Source organism: Cottoperca gobio, chromosome 8 (assembly GCF_900634415.1).
Source record: "Cottoperca gobio chromosome 8, fCotGob3.1, whole genome shotgun sequence".
Taxonomy (NCBI): Eukaryota; Metazoa; Chordata; class Actinopteri; order Perciformes; family Bovichtidae; genus Cottoperca; species Cottoperca gobio.
In genome coordinates this window covers 3,285,703-3,313,379 of record NC_041362.1, presented here as the reverse complement: position 1 = coordinate 3,313,379, position 27,677 = coordinate 3,285,703, and the positions used below count along the sequence as shown (strand labels likewise).

Here is a 27,677-nt window from a genome sequence, read left to right as displayed (position 1 = left end):
TAAACTCAAGATTTTTTTTTATTTGCTGAAACAGTACGTTTTTAAAAAATACAGAGTTGCTACTGTTCGACAGATCACTATCCTTTGCCATCCCAGTCCATGTTAACCGGGTTAATTTAGAAACAAACTTGATAGAATACATAACATGTGGCCATCTTCTGCTTTTACCAAACCGCTAGAATGTTAATAGGTTAATCTACAGCCGCTTTATTTACAAAATTACACAAAAGCAAAAACAGCCCTTCTCCTGAAGAGCATTTTGGAAAATAATTTAAAAACAGAAAAATACAATTATTGCAGTATACTACAATCTTATTGTTACATGATGCAAACGCACCATCTCGATGTACAGATTTTCAGTGCAATTTATTCAGGTGCACCCTCCACACAGGGAACATGAGCTTCGCCTCAGAGCATTAGAGATGTTCAAACCCCTACGTCACTTCCTCCTCGCTCAGAGGAGGTTCTTATGTGATGTCATACTGATTTGGAAAGCTGTAATTTCATATGGTCATCATTGGTGGGATTCTTCACATTACACACTGATATATGTACAAGTTACTGCTTTACAAATTAATTGAGACCAAGGATCCAATCGAGATCAAGTAGTCATATGAGAACATAAAATAAACAATATCAGTAAATATGAAGTAGTCTGTCTCTGAAGCCGTTTGCCCACCACGTACTTCTCATTTTAATATGATTCAGCGAATAGCTTCAGCCATTACGTCGCTCTTTTGCTGCCACTATGAGCAAAAACTGAGAATAATATTTGTATGTGGAAAAACGGAAAAACTCCAGTGATTTCTCTGATTTATCATTCAAAAACAAATCGGTGCTGTAAATATACATCGAACTGGAATATAAACCAATGTCTTGAGGAATTCTCTTTAAATCTGTTTTAGAAATTCTGGGAAAAATATGAAAAGAAAATGCCAGAAGAAAAATGTCAATTTTGAACCCAACACAGGCAGCACCACTTTGTGGCTACAACTTCTGCCCTGCGTCGGCCAGTAAAAGGTTGTTTATTGACAGCTTCCTGTCTCAAAGACTTCATCTTAAACCCCTGAAGCAAGCCGGTTCAGGTCAAGTCTTTCTTTCAGTGGTTGGGTGCTGGGACTATACTTCACTTGTATCGTTACTCAAGAGCCATGGTTAGGTGGGTGCTGGAGGTCCTGCCCTGAGAAGATTGGGTGTAACAGCGGGTGGAGTTGGAGAGCTGCCGCTGCAGCAGCCTGTGAGGGGCGGGGTGTAAAAAGTGTGGGGTAGAGGGCTGCATGCGGCATATGGTGGAGAGCTAAGGGGCTGTGGTGAAGTGCAGAAGCTGGGATAATATGTATAGGCTGACCAGAGAGGAAGGCTGTGTGGTGGGCAGGAATCAGCCCAGTGTGTCCGAGTGAGTGACCGAGTGAGTGTCCGAGTGAGTGACCGAGTGAGTGTCCGAGTGAGTGTCCCAGAGGATGACTGAGGGAGTGGCCCAGATGAGACAGGGAGATGGGGGTAAGGTGGTGCTGGGGAATGTGGTGTACCTGGGCCAACTGGGCATGTGCATGGTGTGGGTGGTGGGCATGTGCATGTGCATGTGCAGGGTGTGGGTGGATGCCCATGGCTGCAGCAGCGGCAGCATGGTGCTGCAGGATGGCGTGTTGCACTGTGGTGATTGATGTGCCAGAGGCCATAGACAAAGTGGGCTGCTGGATGTGGATCTGCTGCAGGGTCGGGTGATGGGGAGGTTGGGCCAGGTTGGCAGCTGCCACAGCGGCGGCTGCAGCCGCAGCAGCAGAGGGAAATGTCTTGACCTGCTTGGCCATGAGCTGTTGCTGGATGTGCTGCTGTGCAGCCTGTTGCAGCTTTCCGTATTTCTCCATCTCCTCTGGTGTGAACGTAATGGGCTGACTTTCTAAAGGAGCCAGTCCATCCTCCTCTGCCTCCATGCCATCCTCCTCCAGATTGGGTGGTGGGTAAGCAGGGTAGGCATGCATTGGATGATGCTGCTGCATTTCTGGCATGAGAGATTCCATCATGGGGTCCTGTCCAGATTCTCCTTGGTACAGGGACATCGTCATGGTAGGCTCCTGTTCAAACAACGGCAGGGGTTCTTCGTGCACCTGGGCTTCTGTAGCGGGAAGCAGTGTCTCCTCTTGTACCACTGTGATCTGCGGGGCCTCCTCAACCTTCTGCACCGGGGGAGCTGGTGGCGGTGGTGGAGGGGGGAACTCCCGTATAGGCTCTACCAGGATAACCTCTGGCTCAGAGCACTTTCCTGCTCCTGATTTCTCACCCTCACTAGGTCTGGTAAGGGGAAACAGTGGTTTCTTGCCTGCCTGAAGTTTACCAAAAAGCGGCAGCATGGTTTTGCTTCCCAGGGTCGGGGGTAGTTTGGGACCAAAGTATCCCGTTGGTGGGTCTTTAATCTTAGTCCAGATTTTGTTCCTGTGGCAGAATGATCAGAGCTTTTTTTAGACTGAACCTTCTCCAGCAGCTGGCGTGCAGTAAGGGAGTTTTTCTGTTCTCCTGCATCTCGGGACACCCCTGTCCTCACAGACTGCGAGCTGGATGAATGGGTGTTGCGGTTAAGGCCTCGTGATGAAGATGAACGTGGAGACTGGGAGCGGTAGATACAAGAGCGGTTGAAATCTCTGCGTTGTGCGTCACTTTCCACTCGAGCCCTGGGGACTCGTCGGCGAGAAGAGGTTTTGGTGGAGCTGGAGGAGCGGCTGGCAGAGCTGTGGCTTCGACTGTAGCTGCGCCTCCAGGATCTCGGACTGGTGCTGCGGCTCCAGCTACTAGAGCTTCTTGAGCTGCTCCGATGGTGCCTCCGGTGCCTCTTCCTGCGGCTATGGCTGCGTGAACGTGAGCGGGATTCTTCTGAGGAGGAAGAGGAGTACTGATGTCTCCTGGAACGTCTACGTCCTCGGCTTCCCCTCCGCTCAGACTCAGAGTCTGACGATCGCTTGGAGTGCCTCCGCCTGCGTCTTTCTTTGCTGTGGTCGCTGTAGCTGTCCGAGTAGCTGCGGCGGCTATATGCGCTGGTGCCTGCTGAGGAGCGCTCAGAGCTGCTGGAGTACGAGTGACTACGGGAGGTTTGGCCACGATGGCGCCGACGACTGCTGCCCCGTCTTTCCCCCCGTCTTGAAGAACGGCTGCAAGGACCGCCTTGATTCCGCACTATGGTGGCGACGTTGTTCCCGAGGACTTGACCTGTGATGACGTGAGCGCTGAGTATTAGAGCCCCCTTCTTCTTCACTCTCGCTGCTGGGAGGTCGACCAGGACCAGAATTCTTTTGGGCTGAGGTGGAGCAGGAGGCACTTTGAGGTGCACTGGAGTCAGTTTTTTGTCGTTTGGTGCCACTGTGCTCCTCTGAGGTGTTGACCTTGTCAGTGCCTTTTCCAGCTCCTCCTTCCTCGGCTGCAGACTTGCAAGACACTTCCTTAGAAGCACGTTTCCTCTTGCCCAGTTCTACGCCTGTATTTCCCGTAGCCCCTCCCCCTCCAGTTGTAAACTGAACAGAGGAGGCAACTGCTTTATCTTCTGACTTTGGCTTTGCTTTTTCCTTTTCATCACCGGCTGCCTCTTCTTGATCTGGAACCTTGTTTTTGTTCTTCTTCCGTTTGTGTTTTTTCTTCTTTTTGGGCTTCTCTTGCGTTGCCTCGGTCTCGCCCTCCGCATCTTCTTTTTCTCCCTTGTCTTTTTCTTTGCGTTTTGAGTGCTTTGCAGACTTCTTGTGCTTCTTCTTTTTCTTTTTCTTCTTGGCACTACTGCTACCAGTTGCAAGCTTTTGCTCATCACCTTCTGGTTGGTCGGGCTCTGCCTTCTTCGTTGCCTTGTCTTTGTCAGTACTGGTCCCAGGTTTAGTAGTTGTGTCTACTTCAGCTGTTGGAGCCACCATCTCTTGCCCCTTGTCAACAGACACTTCGCAAGGCTTCAGGGACTTTGCTGCTTTCCCACCGCGTATTCCTTTTTTGCGGGACAGCTTGAAGTCAAAGTAGAGGGGATTGCAGCTGTAAGACAGGGAAGGCTGAGATTTTGTAAATTCGAGGAGCTCAGAGGGCCACTGCAGGGTAGTGCTCTCATCTTTGCTCAGAACTGGGAAGAAGGGGCCTGTGGGGATTTTAGGACCCAAGTTGGAATCCCGAGTGTCCTGTGGGCTCTCTACTTTTTTAATAGGGGAAGTGGGTATGGGGGCTGGGGCTGGATCTGGATCTGCTGTGAGTGAAGCGACATCCTCTGTCTTCGCTTTAGGCGATGGAGGAGTTGGTTCTGGGTCAGGGGATGGAGTGACATTATCTTGTTCTTTTTCAGGCTTGCACTCCTCTGTAACATCAGGATCTGTCAGTTCACAAGTCTCTTCAATCTTCTTCTCCTTCTCCTCCTCCTGCCCCTCTTCCTCGTCCTCCTCTTCTTTGATCGGACACTGATCAGTGGCCTTCATAAACAGCAAAAACTGGAAGTGAGGCTTTACCCGGCAGTGAGCTGGAGGTATATAGTGATAGTACTGAGGCTCCTGTCCAGCATATCCTTCCTCTTTTTTCATCATCATCTTTAGTTTGTTGAGAGTGGAAGCTAGAGACGCTCCGTCATCAGGCTGCTGCACCTCTTCCATTAAAGGCACACTAGCGCTTTCTCCTCCTTCGTTTTCTCCTTCACCTTCTCCTTCTCCGTCACCTTCTTTAGGGCTGTCTGAGCTGCTGCCAGATATCTCCTCTTGCCCTCCAACCTTTTCTCCCTCCTGGGTCTCTTCTTCCTCTACAGCCTCCTCTCCATGATCAGCAAACACTGCCGCTACCGTATCCAGCTTTACTGGGGCTTTCTTTGCAAAAGAGAAGGATACACTAACTTTGGATGCGCCACTAGGGGTCGGAGAGGAGGTGTTCCTCCCCAGAGAGAAGCTGATGGTTGGAGCTGGCTTCGGGGAGGTTTCCTCACTTGTATCTGCCAGTGATCCTTCCAGGACACAGTCTGTCAAAGTAGTGTTCTCAGGCGTCGTGTCGCCATCTTCTGACTTCTCTCCATCCACAGCCACTGTGGTAGGTTTGAACATGGGCCCACTTCCGGGAGTGCTGAAACACAGAAGTATGATAACAATGAGACGTGGGATAAATGTTGAGATGTTGCGAGAGTGAATAATATTAAATCTACATTAGTTTTAACATGTGGTCTTTGTTTGGCCTAACAAGCTGCACAATGATCCTTCAAAACACTGACATGCAATAGTGCTACCACTACAGATATATTTTGAAATCCAACCAGCAGAGGGCACTCGAGGAATATATTCTCACCGGTCCTGTTGTTTCCTCTGCTCAGCCAACTCGTGCAACCGCCGCATCATCTTTTCTTGCTTTTTTCCACCTTTCCGTGAGCGGGATGACACATTACGAGCAAACTCTCTCTGCTTCAACTCTTTGAGCCTCTGCAGTACACAAAAGAAAGACATCGACAAGACGGGGAAGAACAAAGCACATCAAGATCTCTTCTCTCACAGATAAAAAGACAAGACACTTCTGATATTTTGACACAAAATAGATCTCCGTTAAGAGTTCAAGAATTGATCGTCAGACGTACCTGCTTGTGAGCGTGGTCATAAGAGTTAATGTGGTTGTCAAACTCCTGGTGTTTGGTGTACTGTTTGTCACATAGCTCACAGTAGAAATTAGCTCTCAGGTCTTCCAAAGCCTTTGCAATCGCTTTCTCCTTTTCCACCTGGTCCTAATGTTGAAATACAGGGAGGAGCGAGAAAATGTGTTTAAAAAGTACAAGACTTAATTACAGTAAGTCTCCTGTTTCCTTCCACGTTTAGTGCACAACAGCAGCCCTAGTAGAACCACCACACATTATGAGAATGACACAAGGCTCACCTTGTATTTTTGCCGTAGTTCTTCTGTGTCCTCCTTCTCCACCTCGAGCACTCTTCTCTTCTCTGTGGCGTCCTCTGCATAGTCCAGCTACAAAACACAGACACAGAAGTTACAGCACTTGCAGAAAATAAAACAAATCATAGGGAGTAATGCAAATTTATCTTTTTTGTGTATGGGACGAAATGTTATGCTGGTGGCACATTTGGGCTATGATGGTCAGTTTGTGTTGCTTTTGTTTTCTGAAATCCCATTTAGTCATCTTTTTTTTGCAGGTGGCTGTACAAAAACATCTACGTATCCAGAATAATGCAAAACACCAAAGCAAAAATATATAACAAATACATTTCTCACAGTACAAGTGATTTACATACTGTAGCCGACAAGAACGTACTTCAGTCGGACATTATTTGTAAAGACATGATGGATTGTAGGAACACGCCAACATAGAAGCATAAATCCTCCTCAAGGCAGATGAATGATTTTCACCAAAAAATGTGAAGGTCAAATGCAATTTACGGCAGGAACTGAAATTCCAGGAACATTCTGCCGGCAGCAGATATGAAGCATCTGCATGTTTATTACTGTATCATACTGTATATTTAGTTTCATGGGCTGTCCATCTTGAAGGTGTTTGGTGGGGTCGAGGTCAGGGCTCAAGATGTTTAACAGACATGTTGGAAAAACCCCTTTCTGAGTGGACTGTGCTTTGTGCACAGGATCACAGTCACGCTGCGTGTCTGTGTGCTGTAGCATTGAAACGTCAGTGGAGCTAAAAGGCACCTACGCACTATACGATTTGCATAGTCGTCAGATTGCTGTACTGATCCCATTGCACGACTGTCTGTCATATAAAGGGGTATCTTGCTGTGGTTTGTACACGCACATTATAATAAATCTTACAAGGAGGAATGGCCTCCAAACTACGTTGAGGCAGCAGGACATGAGCTCTTTCATCCAAAGATTGGGTGTCTGCAAGAAGCTGGTGATCCAAGTTGAGCTGATTTGCAGTGAAAAAACAAGAAATAAAAAGAGAAGACTATGGATGCGAGAATGTTTGAGGAGAAGCAGACAGAAAGGATCGTCTGTTCTGCAGAGAGTCGGAGGCAATTAAATCATTTTGCAATGAATGCAGGAAGCTGCCTGCTCGTGTTGTGGCTCGACAAGGACATGTTAGTGCTGATGATATTTCCCTCGCCCTGTATCTTGCGCTCACATTAGGTCGTCACTGCCGGTTGAAACGATCTTCACGCTACAGGATTTGGACTTACAGACACGCCTCTGATCTGAGGCTGTTGGTGATCTCTGAAAACTAAAATGATAAATTGTGTAGTGTAAACATACAAGGGACCGGACTCGGCATGAATCTTTCTTCACTTTACATTTGGCACCTTTTCATTCAGTCAGGTGAGTGCTCTTCTGGCACCCACCACACTTGTCTGTCAGGCTGGCAGTTAGTGAAGCATGATTAATAACGCTCGTAAATGTTTTTCGCTGCTCAACAGTCCAGAGCTGCTGAGCTTTACATGACTCCAGCTGAACCTTGGCACTGTGCACGATGCTCTGCGGCTCATCTATGAGTCGTCTGCCATGGAAATGGATTTGAAGCCAATGATTCTTCCAGAGTCAGCACTGAGCGCTTGAATTTTAATTATTATACATGTTTATTTTATTTACCTCTTAGCAATGGTTATAGTGAAATAAGGTTAACAGTTACGGTGGTGAGAGCTCAACTAAGAACTGATCTCAGCTTAAGAACATGCCTTAAGCTGCTGGACACGGTCAGTGTGTATATGTAGCAGCAACCGGGACATTTACAAACGGTCATATGAACAAAAGATTTTTTTTAAAAGCATCTTACCTCCATCTCCATCCGTCCCATCCCCATGACATCATATTTGAGGGTGATGGGCACAGGGTCGGTGCGTCCTGAGGGAAAAGAGACAGAGAGAGGACGAGGTGAGTCTTTGAGACTGGGACGGAGGGCCAGCTCGAAAACAGCCTGCTTTTAGAGCATAGGGTGCTGGGGTTAGAGAATTTTGCCTTGAAGTGCAAAGAGACCAGAAAGCTACAGTGAACCAAACACCAGCCATTCTCACAGCTTACTGCAGCCACCAAGTATAAAACTATTTATCTAACTCTCCTTGCATTTGACCTGGCAACTGATTTGCATTTTTTAATTAGTCAAATATTGTATTGAATGAAGTCAAGGGCAACAGGGTTGTTCTGCATTATGTCTTACTAGAGAAAGATTAAGTTCACTAGAAACTAGATTTCATCTGTTTCCATATCTTTTCAGTGCACTTGTGCAACCCACCCCCACTTCCTCCGCCCGTTCATTGCTGCAGTCCTGTTAAACCAGAATGCCAAGTTTATCAAGGACGCTACAGCTTGAGGGTGTGTGTGGTGCATTTAGTGTGTGTGAAGGGAGTTGCAACAGGCCTGCGCAGCTGCCGCCACTGCGACATCCTCCATGGAGGGGAACAAAGCTTCCCAATATTATCTAAGGCCTATTGCATCATCTCTGGCTGGCTGACCCTTGCAAGCCCCTTCCACTGTCCTGAGGTCCAAATGTGTTCCCTAGTCCCAGGCCCCTTCCTCATCATGACTAGAGCTGGGGAAAAATTAATTCCTGTCTACTTATGCTACGTTACGTAAGCTGTGAAAAGAGCTAGATCGGAAGGAAATTAACTGTAGAAAAAATAAACAAACCAAAGACAACCAAAAAAAACAAAAACAGAATGAAACATTAAAGATATAAAATATGTAAAAATCAAAACTACTTTGGAGATTGACACAGAATTGCTTAATCCACTCATAATCAGCCAAACAAAGCAAGAGAGAAAGACAGAATAAAAATAAAAAAGGACACAAGCACTGAAACTACAGCAGAGTGACGTCACAGGCCAGGTATCGCCATGGTGACAGTGCAAGGGATGGGGATACTTACCTGGTAAAACATGGGTATGGGTGGGGGGGGAGGGTGGGGGGACAGACAGACAGACAGATAGACAGGGGAATCTCAAAACAAAAGGCTTAAAAAGAATTTGGACTAGTTGTGCGGCTTCTGTTGCAGCCAGATACAAGACTCGATGTTACTGATAGTGATTATCAATTCGGTTTGGTTTCAGTTTTTTTTCCTCCCACATATTAAAGTTAGTTTTCTTTTCATGAATCAATTTGTTTTTGTATACCATTGGGCATATGGAATAACTACAAGCACTGGGCTTGCAAATGTATAATCACTGCTGTGCTGCCTGAGTGGCTTAAACTTCTTACAAATTTGAATCAAAATGAAGAGTTTTCTGTGTTAGAAAGAAAAACCCGGAGGCTAATACCATACATCTTCACTGCCCTGCCAAGGAGAGCCTGGAGACAAGATGTATAATGCACCAAAGCTTCCCTTAAACTATGAATTCATTACTTCAAATTGAGCTGTTTTTCTTACCTTCCCGGATAGAGGAAGGTAAGTGTCATTCCTGCGCTGTCCTTTAGTTTAGATTGATTTAGTCATCACAGCCCAATGACATATTAATTCTGAAATCATAGATGCATTGGCATTGTAACATATAATGGCCTGCCTGGACTCTCAGTCCCACTGCAGTGTCTGTCATCTGGTGGGCGTTTAGCTAAAAACTCCAAATTGCATAATTGTGGAGGTTTTATTCCACTGAGGAAGTAAGAGAGGACTGTTGAGAGATATCTAGATCACAAGACTATCTACTGATAGACGTGTGTGTTCACGCTCTTTGCCCAACAGCGCCAGAGAAGTGAAACCGATAAAAAAAAGGAGGGGGGGGGGGGGGGGGGGTCGGTCTGTTCGTCAGCCACTGCAGTGGTTTGTCTGAATGAAGTCACAAGCCAGGCCCAGAATTAAAGATTAATGAACAATTACAGTCATCCCAAACTATCACCAATCTTTAAACACAGTGACAATACTTCCACATTACCCATTCCAGTGGAAAAGAAAGGGACCAGACAAAAACAATGTGCATCTAAATCACAGGGTGTGAATCACAAGGTTTAAAAAAAGAAAAGAAATCAAACTGAAAACAAACAAAATGACAATGTTCTAAGAGTAATACATATGCATGATAATATACAAGCAGCAGAATGAGGACTAATACAGAGAGAATAGAAAGCCTATGTAGCATTGGTGCTCTGATGAGAGGAAAACAAAAAAAATGGGAGAAATTAAAAACAAAACAACAAAGAAAATTCAATTGGGGGATAAAATAACATTTACCACTAAGTTTACCATCAGCACAACATGGGCAGGATCAAATCGCTGTAAAAAAGAAACACCAATTGGTTAAGCAGGAAGATTGAGGCACATAGAGAAGGGAGGGTGGGGTTGGGAGTGTGGTTGTGGGGTTTATTAACCAGAGGGGCTTTAGTGTGTCACCCCCCCCCCCCCCCCCCCCTCCCCACCCCCCTCACTCAGGGCTAGGTGCTTATAGGGATTTCCTCTCACCACTCTCTCCCAACCACTCGTCCCAGTCCCCAGGCCCCTAACTTGGCGTCGTCTCGCTCTCTCAACCAGAATATGCCCCACAGGTACCAAACTGCCACCCCTTACAAAGTACGCCCCGACTCCTGCATCAGTTAAAAACCTCACTTTTTAGCTTCACCAAGAAGAAACCATTAGAAACCCCATCAGATAAATAGTTTTGGGAGGAGCTGTACTGGGTGGGGGAATGAACCTAATGGTATATTAACTACGACGAAAGGAAGCGCATCTTATAACAAAAGTCATGAATCAGAGAGTCTGGTAGGCCCGTCACCATAACTACTGATGGTGGATGAACATCTCTAATATTCTGATAATATATTAGCATTATAATGCAAGTACACCCTTTCAAAGAGAAATGAACATTTCACTCTTTTATTCAGACTCAAATATCCAAAAGCGTAAATAAAAAGGACTCTCTGGCGTTGGCAAACAAAGACGCAGGTAAACACATCGAACATCGATTCAAATGATTGAGGTCATGCCCATGTCGAGTACTTATCGTGACAGGCCTAGTGACTGGTCCAGGGAAATGATTGTGCCGTATTTATCCGTTAGCCTAAGATGCTTGATGCCTCCCGGGACGACCACCATTTCCCCCCCCCCCCCCCCCTTTGAGCTTTTTGCCTCGCAGACGCTTGTCGGCCCAGTTAGCAAATCTCCCTGAGAATCTTTCATTTCAAGCTCTTCTTTTTGGGATGTGCTTAACCCCCCCCGGAACAAGTGATCACATGACACACATAAAATGTACCTGAGGAAAGAGCCAGCAAGGCTTTGAGCAGTGCTTAGAGCGAGGTCTGCGTTGCTATGTAGCCGCAGTTTTACTGAAGTATCCTTAAACTACTAACTATACTATAAATGTGAACTGTGTGCACTCGTCTGGAGTTTTACATTTCACTCTATCATGTGAAAGAAGTAGCTCAGTGTGTTACCTCCAACACTGCTTAAAGCCCCAGGTGAGTGTGACGGTTTGAGGCAGGCAAGAGTGCACCTCTGGGACAAACATGCTGTGCAGGAGGGGCAAAGAAACAGGGGAGGACGGGAGTGTTTAACCATGGGGACAGAGACATTCGGGGTGTAGAAGGGTGGTGAGATTTTCCCTCTAAGTTGACTCTATGGCCCGGTCAGTAACAGACGCACACACACATCTCAGTCCCATATAATGACCACACACATACACACAAGTTTCACAAGTTTTGAGGTAGAAACAGGCAAACAAGCAGAGGGGGGAAAACTTGTCTACTCTGCAAGCCATTCAAAGTCTGAGCCGTGGTTACAGCCAATCAGATCACCGACAGCAGCAACGGAAACTCAAAGAGGAAAAACAAAATCTAACATACGTGTAAGATGATGATTCTAAAGGGATGTGATGGAATCATGGCTTCCTAAATCTACCTTTGATTTAAAATGGATTTTTGTTCTTTGTTCAAATCGAAGCACTTTACTTTTTGTGCAGATTGAAATAAAGGTTTAGTGATTATGAAGCAAAGAGGAGGAAGCTGACAGAGGCCATTAGCCTACAGTACACTGTAAAAGGGGTGTTACATTGAGGTCAACTGCAGAGTGGGAGAAAGAAAACACACCCACACACACACACACATACTGACATACAGAGGGGATCCAACAAACCTTACCTAAAAAGGGGCAAAAAGGACAAAAGAAGAATAAGAACAAAGTCAATACAGTGAAAAACTTAAAAAGGGGACACAATGCTTTCACTTCAAAATTCAAAAACCTTCTCTTCTTGCAAGGACAGGAAAGGAGAGGAAGATTAAAATGATTATCCAGCAAACTTCAATGTGATGCAAGGGTGCATTTTGTTGTGTGAGACTAAGTGCATTAAGCAAATTTGAAACAGAGATCGTGGGCTCCCAAACAGTGGGCCATTAATTCCTACACAACAACAACTGGACACACTTTGCCGCAGTCTCATCTGCCTACAAAGCAGGATGCTTACATAACCACACATCAGTGGCGCCAGCGGCAAACACAAGAGCACAGTCAGCCCCTGCAACTTGTTCTCTCCTCCAAACAAAGCACGCATCCTTATCACATCAAAATCGATTGCGTTTCAGCTGTTCAAGGCCAGATGGAAATATATGCACAACAAAACGCTAAGCTCAGAAAGGACTGCTGTTTTGTTGCTCTCCATATACTTGTCAGCCTGCCCAGAATAAGGGAGCTCGGTCTGCTCTGGTCGCTGGCCATCGTCAGGCCGAGAATACCTATGAGACGACACGGGGAACCAACACCATATATGCACATGAACAAGAGGTGCTAGGGCGGTCACGACGCAGCTCAACAGCCACTCATCAGGTCTCTCTGGAGGCAACACAATAAAAATGTCTAAATGTCAAACCTATCATGGCTCTCCAATCACACGATGCGGAGAGCAGATATAAATAAAGCTAAGAGTGACTTACAGCAATACCTGCCTGTATGACTGTTTCTCCACTGAGGCAACTAAAACAGTAGAAATAGGAGACACATTTCTTCCTCCTCCTCCTCTTTTGGTCAGCAAACAACAAAGTTAAGCACTACAGCCATCGTCTGGTGAAGTAAGGACGCGTATCAGCAGCTTGAACCTCTGTTTTGCCAACACATGCTCCGAATGACCACGTATACACTAGTTTTCAAGTCAAACACACAAATCGGGAGTTCTCAGACGCAGTTTTCTGTGTCCATTGACAAGTGCACAGGAAACTGAAAATCTCATTACCTGACAACTAACACGAGAAAGGCATGGACTAATCTAACTGTGCTGCCTACAAATCACGTTAAGCAACTCACTTACTTTCCTTGCTCTGCATACGTTCATGTGTTAAGACTGTAACTTGTTTTTAGTTTGGGTGTGCGCTGGAGACGTCGTGTTTTTCTGATATTGAGCATGTTACTGCTGGGTTTACAGGGAGAGCAATGCCTTTGAGCAAGAGTTGCAATTGAGCGACACAAGAGAAATTAAGTAAATGACTGCATGAGAGAAATTAAAGCTCTGAGGTTAAAATGGTATGGAACGAGAGGATAGAAAAGAACATGGTGGAGGAGGTGGACAAAACTAAATGCCAGAAACTATGCGAAAAAACAAGCTCTGTTCCTAGCAAACTGCCAGGGCTCATTGGGCTCTTTGGACTGCCAGTGATGGCATCACTCATGGACAATGCTACACGTCATCCTCTTTGGAGAAAGTGCAGGGAAGGGTGAGGCTATGAAGAGGAAGTTAAGAAAGTAGGGACAATAAGAGAAGAAAGATACTGATGAAGAGAAGAAAGGGGCTGAAGAGACAGGAAGAGGCTCAGTGGAAACATGCCAGGGCTCTGCACCACTGCCTCTGAGCCAATGAGCCGACAGCAGGATTGAGCTAATGAGGTGCTGACGTTAGTCAAGACCAACCCACACACTCAGCTCTGTTCAGCCTGCTCCCTCTTACAGCAAGTCAATATCAACTGGGCCATCCAATTACAGATGTCTCCTGAAAGTAAACCTCTTTAATGCAGCTTTCTAGGGGAAAGCGTTCTACATCTTACAGAGGTAATGCGCAGAGCTTACGGAGCATTTTTCTGGTACCGCTTTCACTACACTCAGACGAGACAACAATCCTCCATCTTAAAATAAAAACCTCTAAAAAGTACACATAATGTTAATAGGTTTAAGTAAATGTTATTACAGACCACAAAGTAGGGATTCAACAGTTATCGGTTTCACAGTAAACCATGGTAAAACTCCCGATAATTAGCATAACGGTTTCTAGATGCAGGCGCAGCATGCGAAGCAGGTTTGTTTTTTGGGTCAATCAAAACATGGCGGAAGGCAGTGAGAGCGCTCCTGAGATTTTTCAGCTTTCTAAGGAGGACTAGTGTACCTTGGTTCTGGATTGGGTCCAATGTCATTGCCACAGGGGCTTGTTCTGATATTGCCAATACAACTGGCCCAGACAAAGCCCAAGAAAGTTCTTGTACGTGGCTTGTTTATTCGAGTTCTTCGCATTCCTGCAAGGAGACAGCCTTGTTGGATAGAGTTCTGGCTAACATGTTTGCTGTTGTGTGTTTCCAGAGTCAACCATGTGCTATTCGTTACCATGCATCCCTGCCCCGATGTCTCAGAAGAGACACATTTACTCCTTTAACTAAGATATAAACGTGGCAATGTAAGCTGATCAGAGGGTTTGTTTTTAACCAGGGGGTTCAGAGTAAGATCTAGAGATGGTACGAGACTTATGTGCTAGCGCATCAGCGATCCATAAATACTTTTTCTCAAAGCGAGTTGGCTAAAACAACTGGAAGTGAACAAAACGGTCTTCAATTGAACTGTGATTTTAAGGTGGATTGCATAATTGAAAGACAAATAAACACTTCACTCCTAAATCCCAACCCCCAGGGTCACTGCTCTGTCTTAATCCTTTACAAGGCCTCGGGAGCATTCTCCTCCCTCTTCAACTTTAAGGGAACAGCTGCATGAGAGCGACAGGAACAGCTGGAATGACGTTTGTTTAAATAAAAAATATTCTTTTACCTAGCAACAGACACAAAGGGAAAGAGAAAGAAAAGAACATTTGCTGATACAAAAAAACCTGGAAATGAAAGAAAATGACAAGAGGTTTGGTGGTTCAGAACCGCCAGCATACATTGAACATAAGTATACAGAAGAGTGAGTCCTTACCCTGCATGCTTTTGCCAAGACCTTGTCCGGACTTCCAGCCATGTTTCTGAAGCAGCCGGTGCCCGATGTTATCCTAGTAGAGAGAACAGAGGAGAAAAAAACCAAAAATATTCCAATAATAAGAGGAGCTTTTCCCCGTTGGGTACTGATCAAAAACAAACAAAACAAAACATAACAAAACACTCAGATCACACTATCATCATCAGCACAACCACCACCACCATCATCATTAGAGTCATCCACATCACCTACAGCGTGTAATATCTTCCAGCACAAGGAGTGGTAAGGACGGTTGGGGGTGGGGAGGGGAGTGGGGGGGGGGGGGGTAGATGGTTTGAGACTGAGAGGAAGGGTAGCTTTTCCACTATGATGAATGCATGAGGCTATGTGTAGCTTGTAAACTACAGGATACCCTCCTGAATTAGGAGTGCGGTTTTATTTGTATTTATTTATTTTTAATTAAAAAAAAAAAGGCAAAATAATTGGGCGTGAGCATTTCTTTTTGTCGGATGATAAAGATAACACATTAACGGAGAAGTTAAAATGAGTGGTAGGAAGGAGGGGGCAATATATGTATCACACACACATACATATATGAACCACTACAGAGCAAGATCTTAGTACACAAAGAAAAGGGACACGGAACAGGTATGGAAATCTTGCATTAACAAAACGAAGACCAGAAACTCCAAGCTTGCTGTGATTCTGTAACCATGACAAGGGGAGCACCATGAAACATATGCAGCTGTCACAAAAAAATATAGCAAGAGGTAGAGACAGAAGTGGAGCTAGTGGGCCTTGGATTACCATTACAAGGCCCAGGGTGGACAGAATATGAACGTGTGAGGGGAGACGTGGGTGTGCAGGTGAAGAGAGGGAGACATTGTGTGCATGTAGCCCCATTAGACATACTAGAAACAGCCATTGTGCATGTTGTTGGACACCTCGAGCATCTCTGGTCTGTCACTGGTCAGATCCCAACCATGTGCACCAGTTCGTTAGCAGCTCTATTCACACATGGGCTCAATCGGACATAGCTTGGACTTTAAACTAGGTAGCCGGCCATTTGATATTCATTTTATGCTTTTCTTTTAATACTTATGGTTGCAATGACAAAGTATACAAACACTGTACATGTGGGCAAGATCAGGCAACTTATATTGAATCAGAGGCGAGAGAGGAGTGCAAGAACATACACAACAGGAATTCGTAGCATACTCAGGGGCCAAATGTGCACGTCTGAGAACGTTATATCACTAGTATGGGTGAGCAAAAAAAAAAAAGAAAAAACAGTAAGTGAAATGCAAGACCGTCCCACCACTACACACTACAGTACATCCTCAAGCACAAATAAAACAGGAAACAATGTGATTTCTTAAGAAGCAGTGTTTTTCTGTTGTGATTATAACTATTCCCAGCCTAACATTCACCAGAGTGCTGCATTCTACCAAAACATACAAACCAAACAGAAAGGATATTTATAATCACAAAGAGATCGACTTTCACAAACAGAAAGTGAAGGGGTTGGAACAAAACAGCATGCACGCTTTTTGTTAAATCGTTTTAACAAAAAGGATCGTCGGTGTTAGTAGCGCACTGTGAATGGTACACATACAGAGGGGTGGGGCGGGCTGGTGTGGAGGGCGGGGTAGCAAAACTCCAACTGTGTTAGTCTCGGGTGGATCAGGCACAGAGGAAGGTGATGGCTCAACAGGGCTCAATTAGTTCTCTTTGACAAAAAGAGGAGGTCGGGACAGGGGGGGGGGGGGCAGAACAGAGCAGGCTGAGCCATGATGTAGGTGAGTTGTGGTGGAGGTGAGCTGGGCTTGAATGGGTTAGTGCATGAGAAGGGGAGTGGTAGTCACACACACACAGTACACACTGCATCTCCGCCCACAAGGTATCATTTGGCATAATCCTTTTCAAACACTATTTCAGAGCAAACTGATGCCTTCTTCTGCCCCATTTCATATTTCTGATTTAGTAGGTCAGTTGCTAAAACTGTGAAATGCCACCATCATGATGACGGGAATAAATATATCGAAAACAACTGGCTGATTTTACTCTTAAGAGAGACTAAACTGCTACACTTCCTGTTTCTGTTGGAGTTTTCCTCTTCCATTTCATGGATGTATGAGCTGCGTTTACTCTGTGTGACGGTCAGATCTCTTTCCACTGTGCGATGAGATAAGGAAGGAATCTGTGCAGGGCCTCACATGGTGGGGAGATAAGTGAGGACACCTTCCTGTATCAACTCATAACTGGGGCATTAAAGGCTAACATGTGATCACTGTGTATAAGATGCCTGGCAGTTCCTTGTCTCAAGAATTACAAGCTGTATGGCTGAAAGTGTGCGTTGCCTCCTGCATGCTGGACAGCATGTGAAGCCCCGACTTCACTGTGTAGGAAAACACTGCAGAATCTGCTGCAGTGAATGTCTCCCCTCCCGTCGACATTGGGTATGCTTCGGTCCCTTACTGCAGTATTATGGTGCAACACTCTAAACATGAACATATTGATTTGGGGGATAAGCTGATCTATGAGGTTTTGAGCGAGGACATTTAAGTGCACCCTAAACTAGCCGCCTGAGAAACACTGTTTTGCGCAGCCTCTACACAATCCGTTAGACGATTTGTTTAGTTTATCAGCAAACGTCTGTATAATGAAATGTTCCAAAAGCTTAGAGGACATAAGCCCTACCTTAAAATAAACGTGATTCCTCTTCCAAAGCTTCGTGCTTTTCTTTTTATCACAGTGAGATTAAAGATATATTATTAAAAACCAGAAGGGCAGGTTGATTGAGGCACCAGTCGCACTAATGAGGAGATTAGTTCAAAATGGGCTCAGCGGAGGTTAGAGGGCGGAGATGAGGCGCAGACTGCGTGTTGAACAACAAATGAGTGCACCAAAAGAATAGACAGACAGACGGATGAAAGCAACGACGGCGAGTCCAACAGCAGTGCAAGTGGAGTGAAGGCATTTCCATACGAACCTGGCTTTAAAATACTGGGCTGTCAAAAAAACAGTCACACGTGACACAACGTAAGAAACCGGCCAAACGCTTTCAACTGCAATTCTGCTAGCTTCTCTAATGTTCTTAAAAATGCAAATCTCTCTCTCTGCTCTTAAACAAACATAATACTGTACACAAACAGAAAAGGTAGGCATGTCAATAAATCCACCAACTGACTGTTAATACAGGAGAAAGAATAGAGAATGTTATCCAAACAAAAGATCTACAAGGGGGGGGGGGGGTTTAAAACTGTGCATTGTGCCGTCATCGGCACAGTGCATGGCAAAAGATATGGGTAAGGGAAGTGATATGCAGGGGACCCCACCTAGAGACCTCAGAGTGTTTAGCAATCGTGTTGCTTCCGTCTAAGCAGCCATTTTCACGTGTACAATTGTGGCGTGTTTGTGTAAATAAAATAAAGAATGCTCTGGTTCGGATTACAAACATGTAACACGGAACAGGCTCAACCTAAAATCAACCCAAACTGGATATTGCATGTCATTTTCCACTCACAAAAACAGATCTGAGAGTCTGCATGTTCTGAAAAAGAAAGCCGATACCCTTTAGGGATGCGTCTTGCAAAAAAAGTGGGCTTCTACAGTTACTCATCATCCTCTCTCGTGTCCCTGAGGAATGTCTTTTGGCAATTGCTGGTGGAGGACTGGGCCTGCTGCTCCTCCTCATAAACGTTTGCAGCTCCCTTGTGTTTGGTGCTCTGTACACTTCTTGTCAGTCTTTTGCAGGCGTGACTAAATGGAAACAACTTTCTCAGTGCATCAAGAGTCAGACGACTAAAACAGAAGGCTCCTACTTCCCAGTAAATGGAGGTGAAGTGTGGATGCGTCAGATTGAACGTGAGGGAATTAAAGATTTCATTAATTAAGTGATGGGGAGAATGACAGAGAAGCAGAGTCCAGTTTAAATGTAATCATTTAAAAATACATACTTACCTCATAATTCTGAAGGCTCAATTCATCAACTGGACATTTATCAGTGTTAAGTTTGAAGTGTCTCCAACGTCTTTAAACAGAGACTGTAACCCTCGCGTTCCCCTTGAGTTTAAGTAGGATGGTCATTTATTTGGTGTGGTTGTTGTTTTGTCCACTCTTACATTGCTGAACATTTGGAGGGCCTCAGCTATGACCTTGAAACCAGCACGCCTGCTGCTCACTGGATTAAGGCGGGTGCTTAATAGAAAGCCTGCAGTGTTGTAAAAAATGTGGGTCAGGATTTTTTAAAAGGGAGTGGGTTTGAACTTTTCCTTGTTTACTTCTTCCTGCCTGATACATGGTAGAAGTTGACAAGCAGCTGTGTCAAATCATGTGACGTCCTATTGCAAAATGCTACACACCTAAAAATGTCCCTTCTGTATCAGAGACAATTAGTAACGACTACAACTTGGAGAATAAGAAAACGTCCTGTGGTCTGTATACATGTGTTTTTTAGATTTCTGGTGAGTATGTGTGGTTTCTGTGGCTCTGAGGCTGCCCGCTGCATATCGCTCTTGGACAGGGTCAACAAGGGGGGGGGGGGGGGGGGGGGCGGGGAGGTTGGAGGGACTGGGAGGAGGCAGAGGACGTAGGCAGGGATGAGTATTGGAGGAAAATTGTAGTCGTGATTAGGACAGAGTGTTGAGATAAAATAGTACTGAATGCTACCAAGTTAACACATGCAATGCAAAAACAATGTTATAGAGAAAGAGCAAAAGACCAAAGAGGAAAGACAGAAAGAGAAAAAAGATCCCAATAAAGTACCACAGACCTCTAGCTGCCTATAGATCACACACAGTAAGTGGCAGGGGAGGGGCTCCGAGAAGCTGGGCCAAAGCATTCACTAACAGATCCCAGATGTAAGACTACAGAGGCCTGTGTACCTGTAACAACATGGTCACACACTCTGTCAGTCTGCGTGTTTTAGTTCTTCTAGATCATATTATCAAAATGTACCTGATGCAACAAAGTGTCACCATTATCTTCAGGATTAACAGTTTTAATTGGTGGCAAACTTTCATGGTTACTTGCCTGTGGATAAAAAGTCTGCCACCTTCTTCTTTGGGTATGCACTTTCCAAAGAGAATACGGAAAGGTGCGTGTTACTATTGGTGACAAAGTGACCGTTGACGGCACCTATAATGTGGCCCATTTTCCACAGATGTGTGAAGAGCTGTGTGATGCTGCAGCGCGGCCCTCAGCGCCCCTCCGCAAATAATAGTGCAGGAGCAAAAGAGCCACTCAAGGCAGGTGAGCAGGCCACCTCTCTCCCCCTCCACCGCCCACACACAGTGGGATGTCAGTGTGCCTGTGAGAACACGTCATACATGAAACTCAACCAGGATATAACACTTTAATATTCTTTGGCCTCTAGATTCTAGCTATGGAAAACACATTCAGGCTACACATATGATCATACAGTGTGAGGGATAAGAAAGAATGATGTAAATTGTTCTCCCTTGGTCAGAAAGGATGACTGAACTCTCTCAGCTGGTAACATTCATTTGTACCCTTCAGCTATTTTCACTTATATAAAACATGTTGAGTGTCCTGAATGTTGAGTCAGATCTGATTTATTTCTTAATTAAATTTGGCAAGCTATTATTTCAGTTGTTTACTTTACCTAGTTAATGTCAATTGTTTAAATATAGCTTTCATTGAGGAAAAGATGCCTTTTGTTTGGTGATCAAGCAAACTGTGTATGCCTGTTAGTCATCCGTTTCAGACTAGAAAAACAACTTATTTTTTTAAATCTATACCTGGTTGCTGATCGTATCCGATTGTCTCACAAAGCACATCCATAATGTTGAGAGGTGACCCGACACTGTAGGTAAGAGGAGTCTGGGCCTGCTCACCACAGTGCTTCAGACAGAAGGAGGGTGGAGAGAGAGTGGGAAAGACAGAAAAAAGAGTGCTGCCTGCGCTATTATCTTTGTGCCTCTTCAGCGAAAAATGCAGTCCCAGTTGCACAAGCACCATGCCAGCACAGAATGACAGAGGGTACTGTACAACGAATCACTGTGTAGTAGGGAGGGAGCAAGAGAGAGATAAGGAGGTAGAGGGAGAATAGATGTAGAGTGTGACAGTAGTGAAACACAGAGAGAGAGAAAGACAGTCAGAGAAGCGTTACAAGGACCCTAAAGATAGGAGTAAGAAAGCAGAGCGTGCAAATACAAACCGGGTCATTGCTGCTTAGCTAATAGGGGCCAATTCGCTGCAGGAGAGAAATGTCGAACACCCCAAGTTGTGTACAATAAGATAACTGTCCTATAGACACAAACACTAACACATAAATTCTAGAGCTACATAGACACACACTCATTCAAACACAAATGTAGCCATTCACACCATCTTATGTGCGCTCTCTTGTTTGCTAAAGGGAGTGGAATAAGCACTGCCGACCTTTTATAACAAAAACATTCGAGCCACTGCAAAATAATCAGATATCTAAGTGTAAACGTAATCAGGCTGTTTGTAAATCCTAATCTGCCCTGCGACATGTTTTCTTGTTTAAGAGGGTTTCATTTATGATCGCATCCCTCTGAGTGGTTGAATAGGTACATTACAAATATAACAGAAATACAAGGCTCTGTGCAGCAACGTCATTAACAAATACAGAATTTCTTCTGAATACATTTGAAATGGATGACCAGCTAGAATATTTAGAGAACAGCCGTTAATGACAGTGCTTTATCCACTCCATGCTTTCAGAGTCATCTCATCTCAGTGCTAAGATGACTAACAATGACTAATGGGATCAAATGTTTATCTGTAAGCTGTACATAAAACAGGAAGATCTAGCATATACATAATCATTTTAACTGTCACACAGGAAATGGAGTAGGCAGAGGACATGGGAAGTGGGAGGGACTTAAGGGGTATTAATGAACATGAGACAAGTGATTCTACAGGTTAGGTGGCAAGTGTGTTCAAGAAAACACTGGATGCATCTACATGGACAGAATGAATGGAATAAAAAGGTGTGGTTCTTATTCCTCCCTGGACCAATCATCCACTCTCACAGCTGGTCCAATGGTGCGGGATGATGGATGCAGCCTTACCGATTCGATGGGCTTGTCCAGGGACGCCTGCTCCAGCTCCAAATGGCCTTCTTCATAATGGTCAAAGTGATTCCCACCCTGAGTGACACACATATAAAAGCTTTATTTAGACATATACATTTATATTAATCAGTTAAATCTTTGTTCAAGCATATAACGAATGTTTCAGACAGTTGTGCTGCTTTTCTCTGCCTCGTGTAAGAGTCATGGATTTTGTGAAATGGTCATAATTAGCGTATGAATTATTGAGTATACGAGTTATTGCCAAAAATGTGTTTTGTGAGGTCACAGTGACCTTGACCCTTGAACCCCAAAACCTAATTAGTCCATCCTTGAGTCCACGGGGACGTTTGTGCTACATTTGAAGAAATTCCCTCCAGGCGTTGCTGAGGTGCATTATCAAACTCCCTAAATGCTCTTCTCTTTACTAGATTAGGATGAAATTCATTCTTAACATCCAAGAAACCTTGAGGAGAATTTGCACTCAAGTAGTTGATGCTGAATGTTTTACAGTAATCATATTAAAAACCTGGTCGAGATGGCGCCCCATGTGCTAAGATCGAGTCCTCACCCCAGCAGCCCTTTGCTGCAATATCACACGGTAATTGGAAGATAGCGCGTCGTCAACACCCAAACTGAAGCAGTGCTGGGTTGATTATGTTTCGTAAGAACTGTCTACAAGTGATGAAAACACTCCAGGAAGTAGATATGGGTGTTTTATCATGCCATATCTTGGCCAAACTGATGACAACATGCGTTCTTTATTGTATTTAACTCTAAAATAAAAGCAAAATACACAAACGACATACTGCTTAAGGTATTCAAATAAACATTTATGAAGAATATACAATATATTAAAAACATACAAGTAGAGAAACATTACCATAAAGTAAAGCTAAGCTTCACGCACCAGAGAAAAGAAGTACACACAGCAGGTATTTGTTACGACCGGAAATATGTGAGTCTGTTTACTCCCTTTGCTGCCCATCCCATTTTCCAGTTATTTAAATGTAAAAGAGCCTTTGGTTTGAAATCAGACAGGAAATTATGTAGTTTATTCAAAGCTATGTCTAAAGGATGTTCTTGTCAGGTTCATTTCTGTCTCTTTATTTGCTGGTAAATGTGTTCCAGTAGTGACACCAGTGAAGGACGAGCTCCGCCTCAGGCTATTTGTTGCCTGAATTTGAAGCATAGATTTTCTTATACAAATTGAGCATTTATTTTTAAGTCCATGCCTTGGGTGGGACAGAGAGTGAGTAATGGGCTTTGCTACCCCAACCAAAAAGAGTGTTTATAGAGCAGCCTCTGCTCTGAGACAGATGGCTTCCTCTCTTTAGCAGCAGAGGAGAGACGAAGGTCATGTTTGTGAGTCAGTCTTCTCCTGACCTTCACACACACGCAGAAAACTAAACGATTCCAAAGATCCATGGTATATTATTCACTAGATGCGTGCAGCAACTAGCAATAAGACACATGTGGACAAATACACACAAAACATACGACACACTGAGGGTGTTTTCCACTTTTCATATCTATTTGAGAGAACATGCACAGCAGGATATTTACTCTGCCTTTGTATTATTGAGAAATTCTTGCTTCACTGCAAAATATTCTAGTCTACAGCTGCAGAACTGCAAACGTTACTGTAAAAAGATAATGCTAACATGCGCTGGGTCATGGAAGAGGCTTTACCCCCCCGTATTCTCTGGGGGAATCTGGTTTTGCGGAGATAAGCAACTATTCAAAATCAGCCCCCAATAATGAGGTGATTTGATGCCACACTGGAAGTCATTAATTCAGATGAGACAGGATTCCTCATCAGCATGAGTGAAGCCGGGGATTATGACAAGGGGAGATGCAGAGGATAGCAACGGATTTATTTATGAACAAATCAATGGCTCCCTGGCTGCTCTCCCCCCCGCCACTTCTCCTCCTCTTGACTTTCTGCTCAGACCACTTAATGTGCCATCAAGCACAGCCCCCGTCCACAACACTGACTTCTTATTTTCACTGCTGCTTCCTCATCCCCCTGACTCTGGTACACAAACACAACAGCAATGCTGCATAGAAATTATCTTTGCTAAGTCCTCTGATGTTTCCAGGAGTACATTTCCATTTGTTCTACAACAGTGAAATGGATGCTCCCTACTACCTCACATGAGGAAATTAGAGAGCTACTGCTGGCGGGCTCAGTGGACGCTCATAAATAACCTGGTGTGTTTCTGCAATTCAAGAGTATCTGCATGCTAAAGCTCTAACAAGGATGGAACATAGATCAATGAAGCCGTTGGACTGGTTGTGCCGTAGATATTAGGTAGACCATCAGTGGGTGTTTCCTACGCCGTGTTGCTTGGCAGCATGCTTTACTCCATGGAGTCAAGGAGAAACTTTCTGAATACTGAGCGTATGAATGCCTTCACAGCAGCTCTCACACACAGAGCTCCACTGTGCTGAGCCGGAGCTGCCTTCAACAGCCTCATTCAGACCACACAGCAATTCACCTCTCACTGACAAAAAATTTGAATACTGAGTTCCCACAAGACAGCAACACAGTGGGTTTAGAGAAGACAACACAAGCTAATTTAACAAGCAATTATACATGCTTAAACTTGTAATGGGCTAAATGACATGTCTGGTAATTCACCTATTGCGTCATATCATTGCTACAGAAAATAGCTGACGACTTTTAAAACAAGCTACAGCAATTTTATCAAAGTTTCCAACTATCTGATACCAAAACACAGATAAAAAGCCCTCAAACTGCACCAGAGCAACACTTGCTCCCTTTCTACATTGTGTTAATGGGGCATAAATGTGGTCAGATAATTGTAAGGGCTGGGTTGGTGTTGAAATTATAAATCTATGCCTTTCCTCTAACCCTGATCATCACTGTTGATACAGCAGCTCCCGACTTGCTTTGCAAATCACTGGGGGGGGGGGGAAAGACAGATAAAAATGTTCTCTACATGAGCACCAATTTTGGTCACAAAATGCATTTAATTAACTCAACATTCATTGTTGATACAATGTCATGACACCACAAGTTTTCCAATGTATACCATGTGATGGTTGTTTCCTGGAGGAAATGTTTTGACACCATTAGATAAATGACACCTGTGCATGACCGTAATCCCAAAACTCTTGACTGTACCTGTTTTATTTGATTAAAAACCACTCAAAGTTACTGCAAAACACAGTTGATATTACTTCTGAGACAGTATGTGCAGGAGACACCTGCATACATAGTTACTTGAGATGTTTTACTTGTATTGCCAGTAGGGTAGATTAGCCAATAACAATAGGTTAAATAATTAGAAACCTGTAAAGTGGCTTCAAATGTGTATGGATGCAAAGTATGACTGATGCGGTGTAAAGCAGAAAACAAAACAGGATTTGGAAATAAGAATTTGGAAGAAAATAACTATGAGAAATTACATTTTTTAATGAGTAATGTTGTGTTTGGTTTTCACTGGGTGCGGCCCAGATTACAGATATGCAAGTAAGAGACACACAGCTCATATGTGGGTGTAATTCAGCAGCTCAGCTCTGTTGTAAATATGCAACCTGAAATAATATCAAGTCACAAAAATAACGTTTTTACTGAGCAGTAGGGACGGATGTATATGTACAATTAAAGGATACCTTGCACCACAGAAGCAAAATAAGAGCCCATTGTTACCATCTCAGTGTTTTCAGACTACTTTGTCTCCAGTGAAGAATACATTTAACTCGCATTATAGAAACAAACACAGTCAAGATGAGCTAAACCAGTCTGGCAACAACAAAAACAGCCAAGGAATGTGTGTGTCCAACACACAGGTAATAAACAGCTCGATAGTTTTCAAAATCAGCTCATTAGTGGACAAGGACATGTTGTTAATATACAAAAACAAGTGATAATTATGTCTGAGACTTAAGTAGCAAGATATTAGATGTAATTTCATGTAATGTCAATACATGATTGGACCTATATATAGCTGGCTGTAACTAGGTTAATTTCACAGTGCTAACTAGCTGCTGTGGATGTTGTCAAAATGATACAGCTATTTCTAGCTAGTACTACAACTGCCTATGAATGTGCGTACGAGTTAGCTACATGCTAGCTAGCAATCCATCGTTAGCATATGTCGATAAATAACCAGACTATCCAAGGTCACTAACTTCCATATCTATGTTGCTGTTGCATGGTTGGGAGGGTTTGCGTAGTATGCATGTTAAAGCTCATACCCCCACGATAGGAGCCAAATATAGCACGCAGCTAAACACTGAGACGTGAGGGAAGTTAAATTCAAAAGAGCCGCAGTGCACTAGCATTAGCTTAGCTAGCTTGCAGTGCTAGCAAGCGACATCTAGACCGAAATGCACGATGCCGTTTGTAATTACAAAAAGCCGTCCGTGACGTTTTAATCTGTATTTATGAACAACACTTAGACATGGTAAAATATATGCAAACCGTCTATTGTCTAACATGCATTACCTGGAAATCACGCTCTTCGTTGAACCTAGAAAATCTGTCGGCCATTTTCTGAACCGAGCAGCAGCTTCTCTATCGCTCCGTCTGTCTGCGTCCAACAGGAGCGCGCGCTGTGCTGCTGCTGCTGATAGTGATGATGTGCACCAAGCGAGCGATTCAGCCTCTGTGCATTGACCTTTCCCTAACAATTTACACTATAGGCTATTACAGTGTATCATTTCCACAATATTACAGTACATCATTTCCACCTAAAGTTACAATTTTACCTCTGGGAATGAGTTGGAGATATATTAATCCTGTAATGTATAGTTAATTAGTATGCCCACATATGGTTTGTATTTCTCAGTGATGGAAAAAAGTGCATGTATTTAATGTACTTAACTACAATTTTGAAGTTCTTGTACTTTATTTGAGCATTTAAATCTTCTACTACACCACATTTCAGTGGGAAATATTTTTTACTCCACTATAAGTAACCTATTTGCTGAATTCAGTCACTACTTTACATATTGAAATCATTAATACAGAATAAAATCTGATATATTATTATAGATTACTGTAAAGTAAATGCAATTGGCCCCACCGTTACCAGCTGCAACATTAGGGATATAATATATAATATAATCCAGGCTACATTATTCTGAAATGGGACATTTTGCATAATAAATACTTATAATTTTGGCGATTTAAGTATATTTGTATGCCAATACTTTTGTACTTTTACTTAAATAAGATCTGAATACTTCTTCCACAACTGGTATTATATATTTGTATGTATATGTTTTTGTTTTAACGTTAAAATAATGAATGTACTACTGTAACACTGAATTGGTCACTGGGCAAAGCAGGCAACTGCACAAAGCCACAGACCCCCAGGGGCACCAAAAGTAGGCAATTTATTTCACTGGATGTTGTTTTTTTGTCAATTTGATTCAATTCAGATTTTTTGGGAAATTTCCACAAGGACTGATCTCAAATATTACTAATTAGAGATGAAAGTTGTTACACACACTTATAAAGCCTGTAACATAATATAACTTTTGTAACGGTGGATAGATTTTGGACTGCATATTTTCCATAGGTCTATGGAAAATCAATATTGAATATGCTTTTTACAGAA

The 27,677-nt window shown here is 43.8% G+C and overlaps 1 protein-coding gene across 1 annotated transcript; it reads right to left on the bottom strand.

The window, feature by feature from the left end:
- On the bottom strand, positions 1–26,704 carry gpatch8 (G patch domain containing 8). Its single transcript, XM_029437476.1, is given in 10 exon segments — positions 1–2,419; positions 2,422–3,145; positions 3,147–5,061; positions 5,281–5,411; positions 5,564–5,707; positions 5,857–5,943; positions 7,715–7,782; positions 15,020–15,092; positions 22,084–22,161; positions 26,561–26,704. Coding segments are annotated over 10 exon segments (4,542 nt in total). The 5' UTR covers positions 26,606–26,704; the 3' UTR covers positions 1–1,142.
- Between the last annotated feature and the right edge of the window lie 973 nt (positions 26,705–27,677).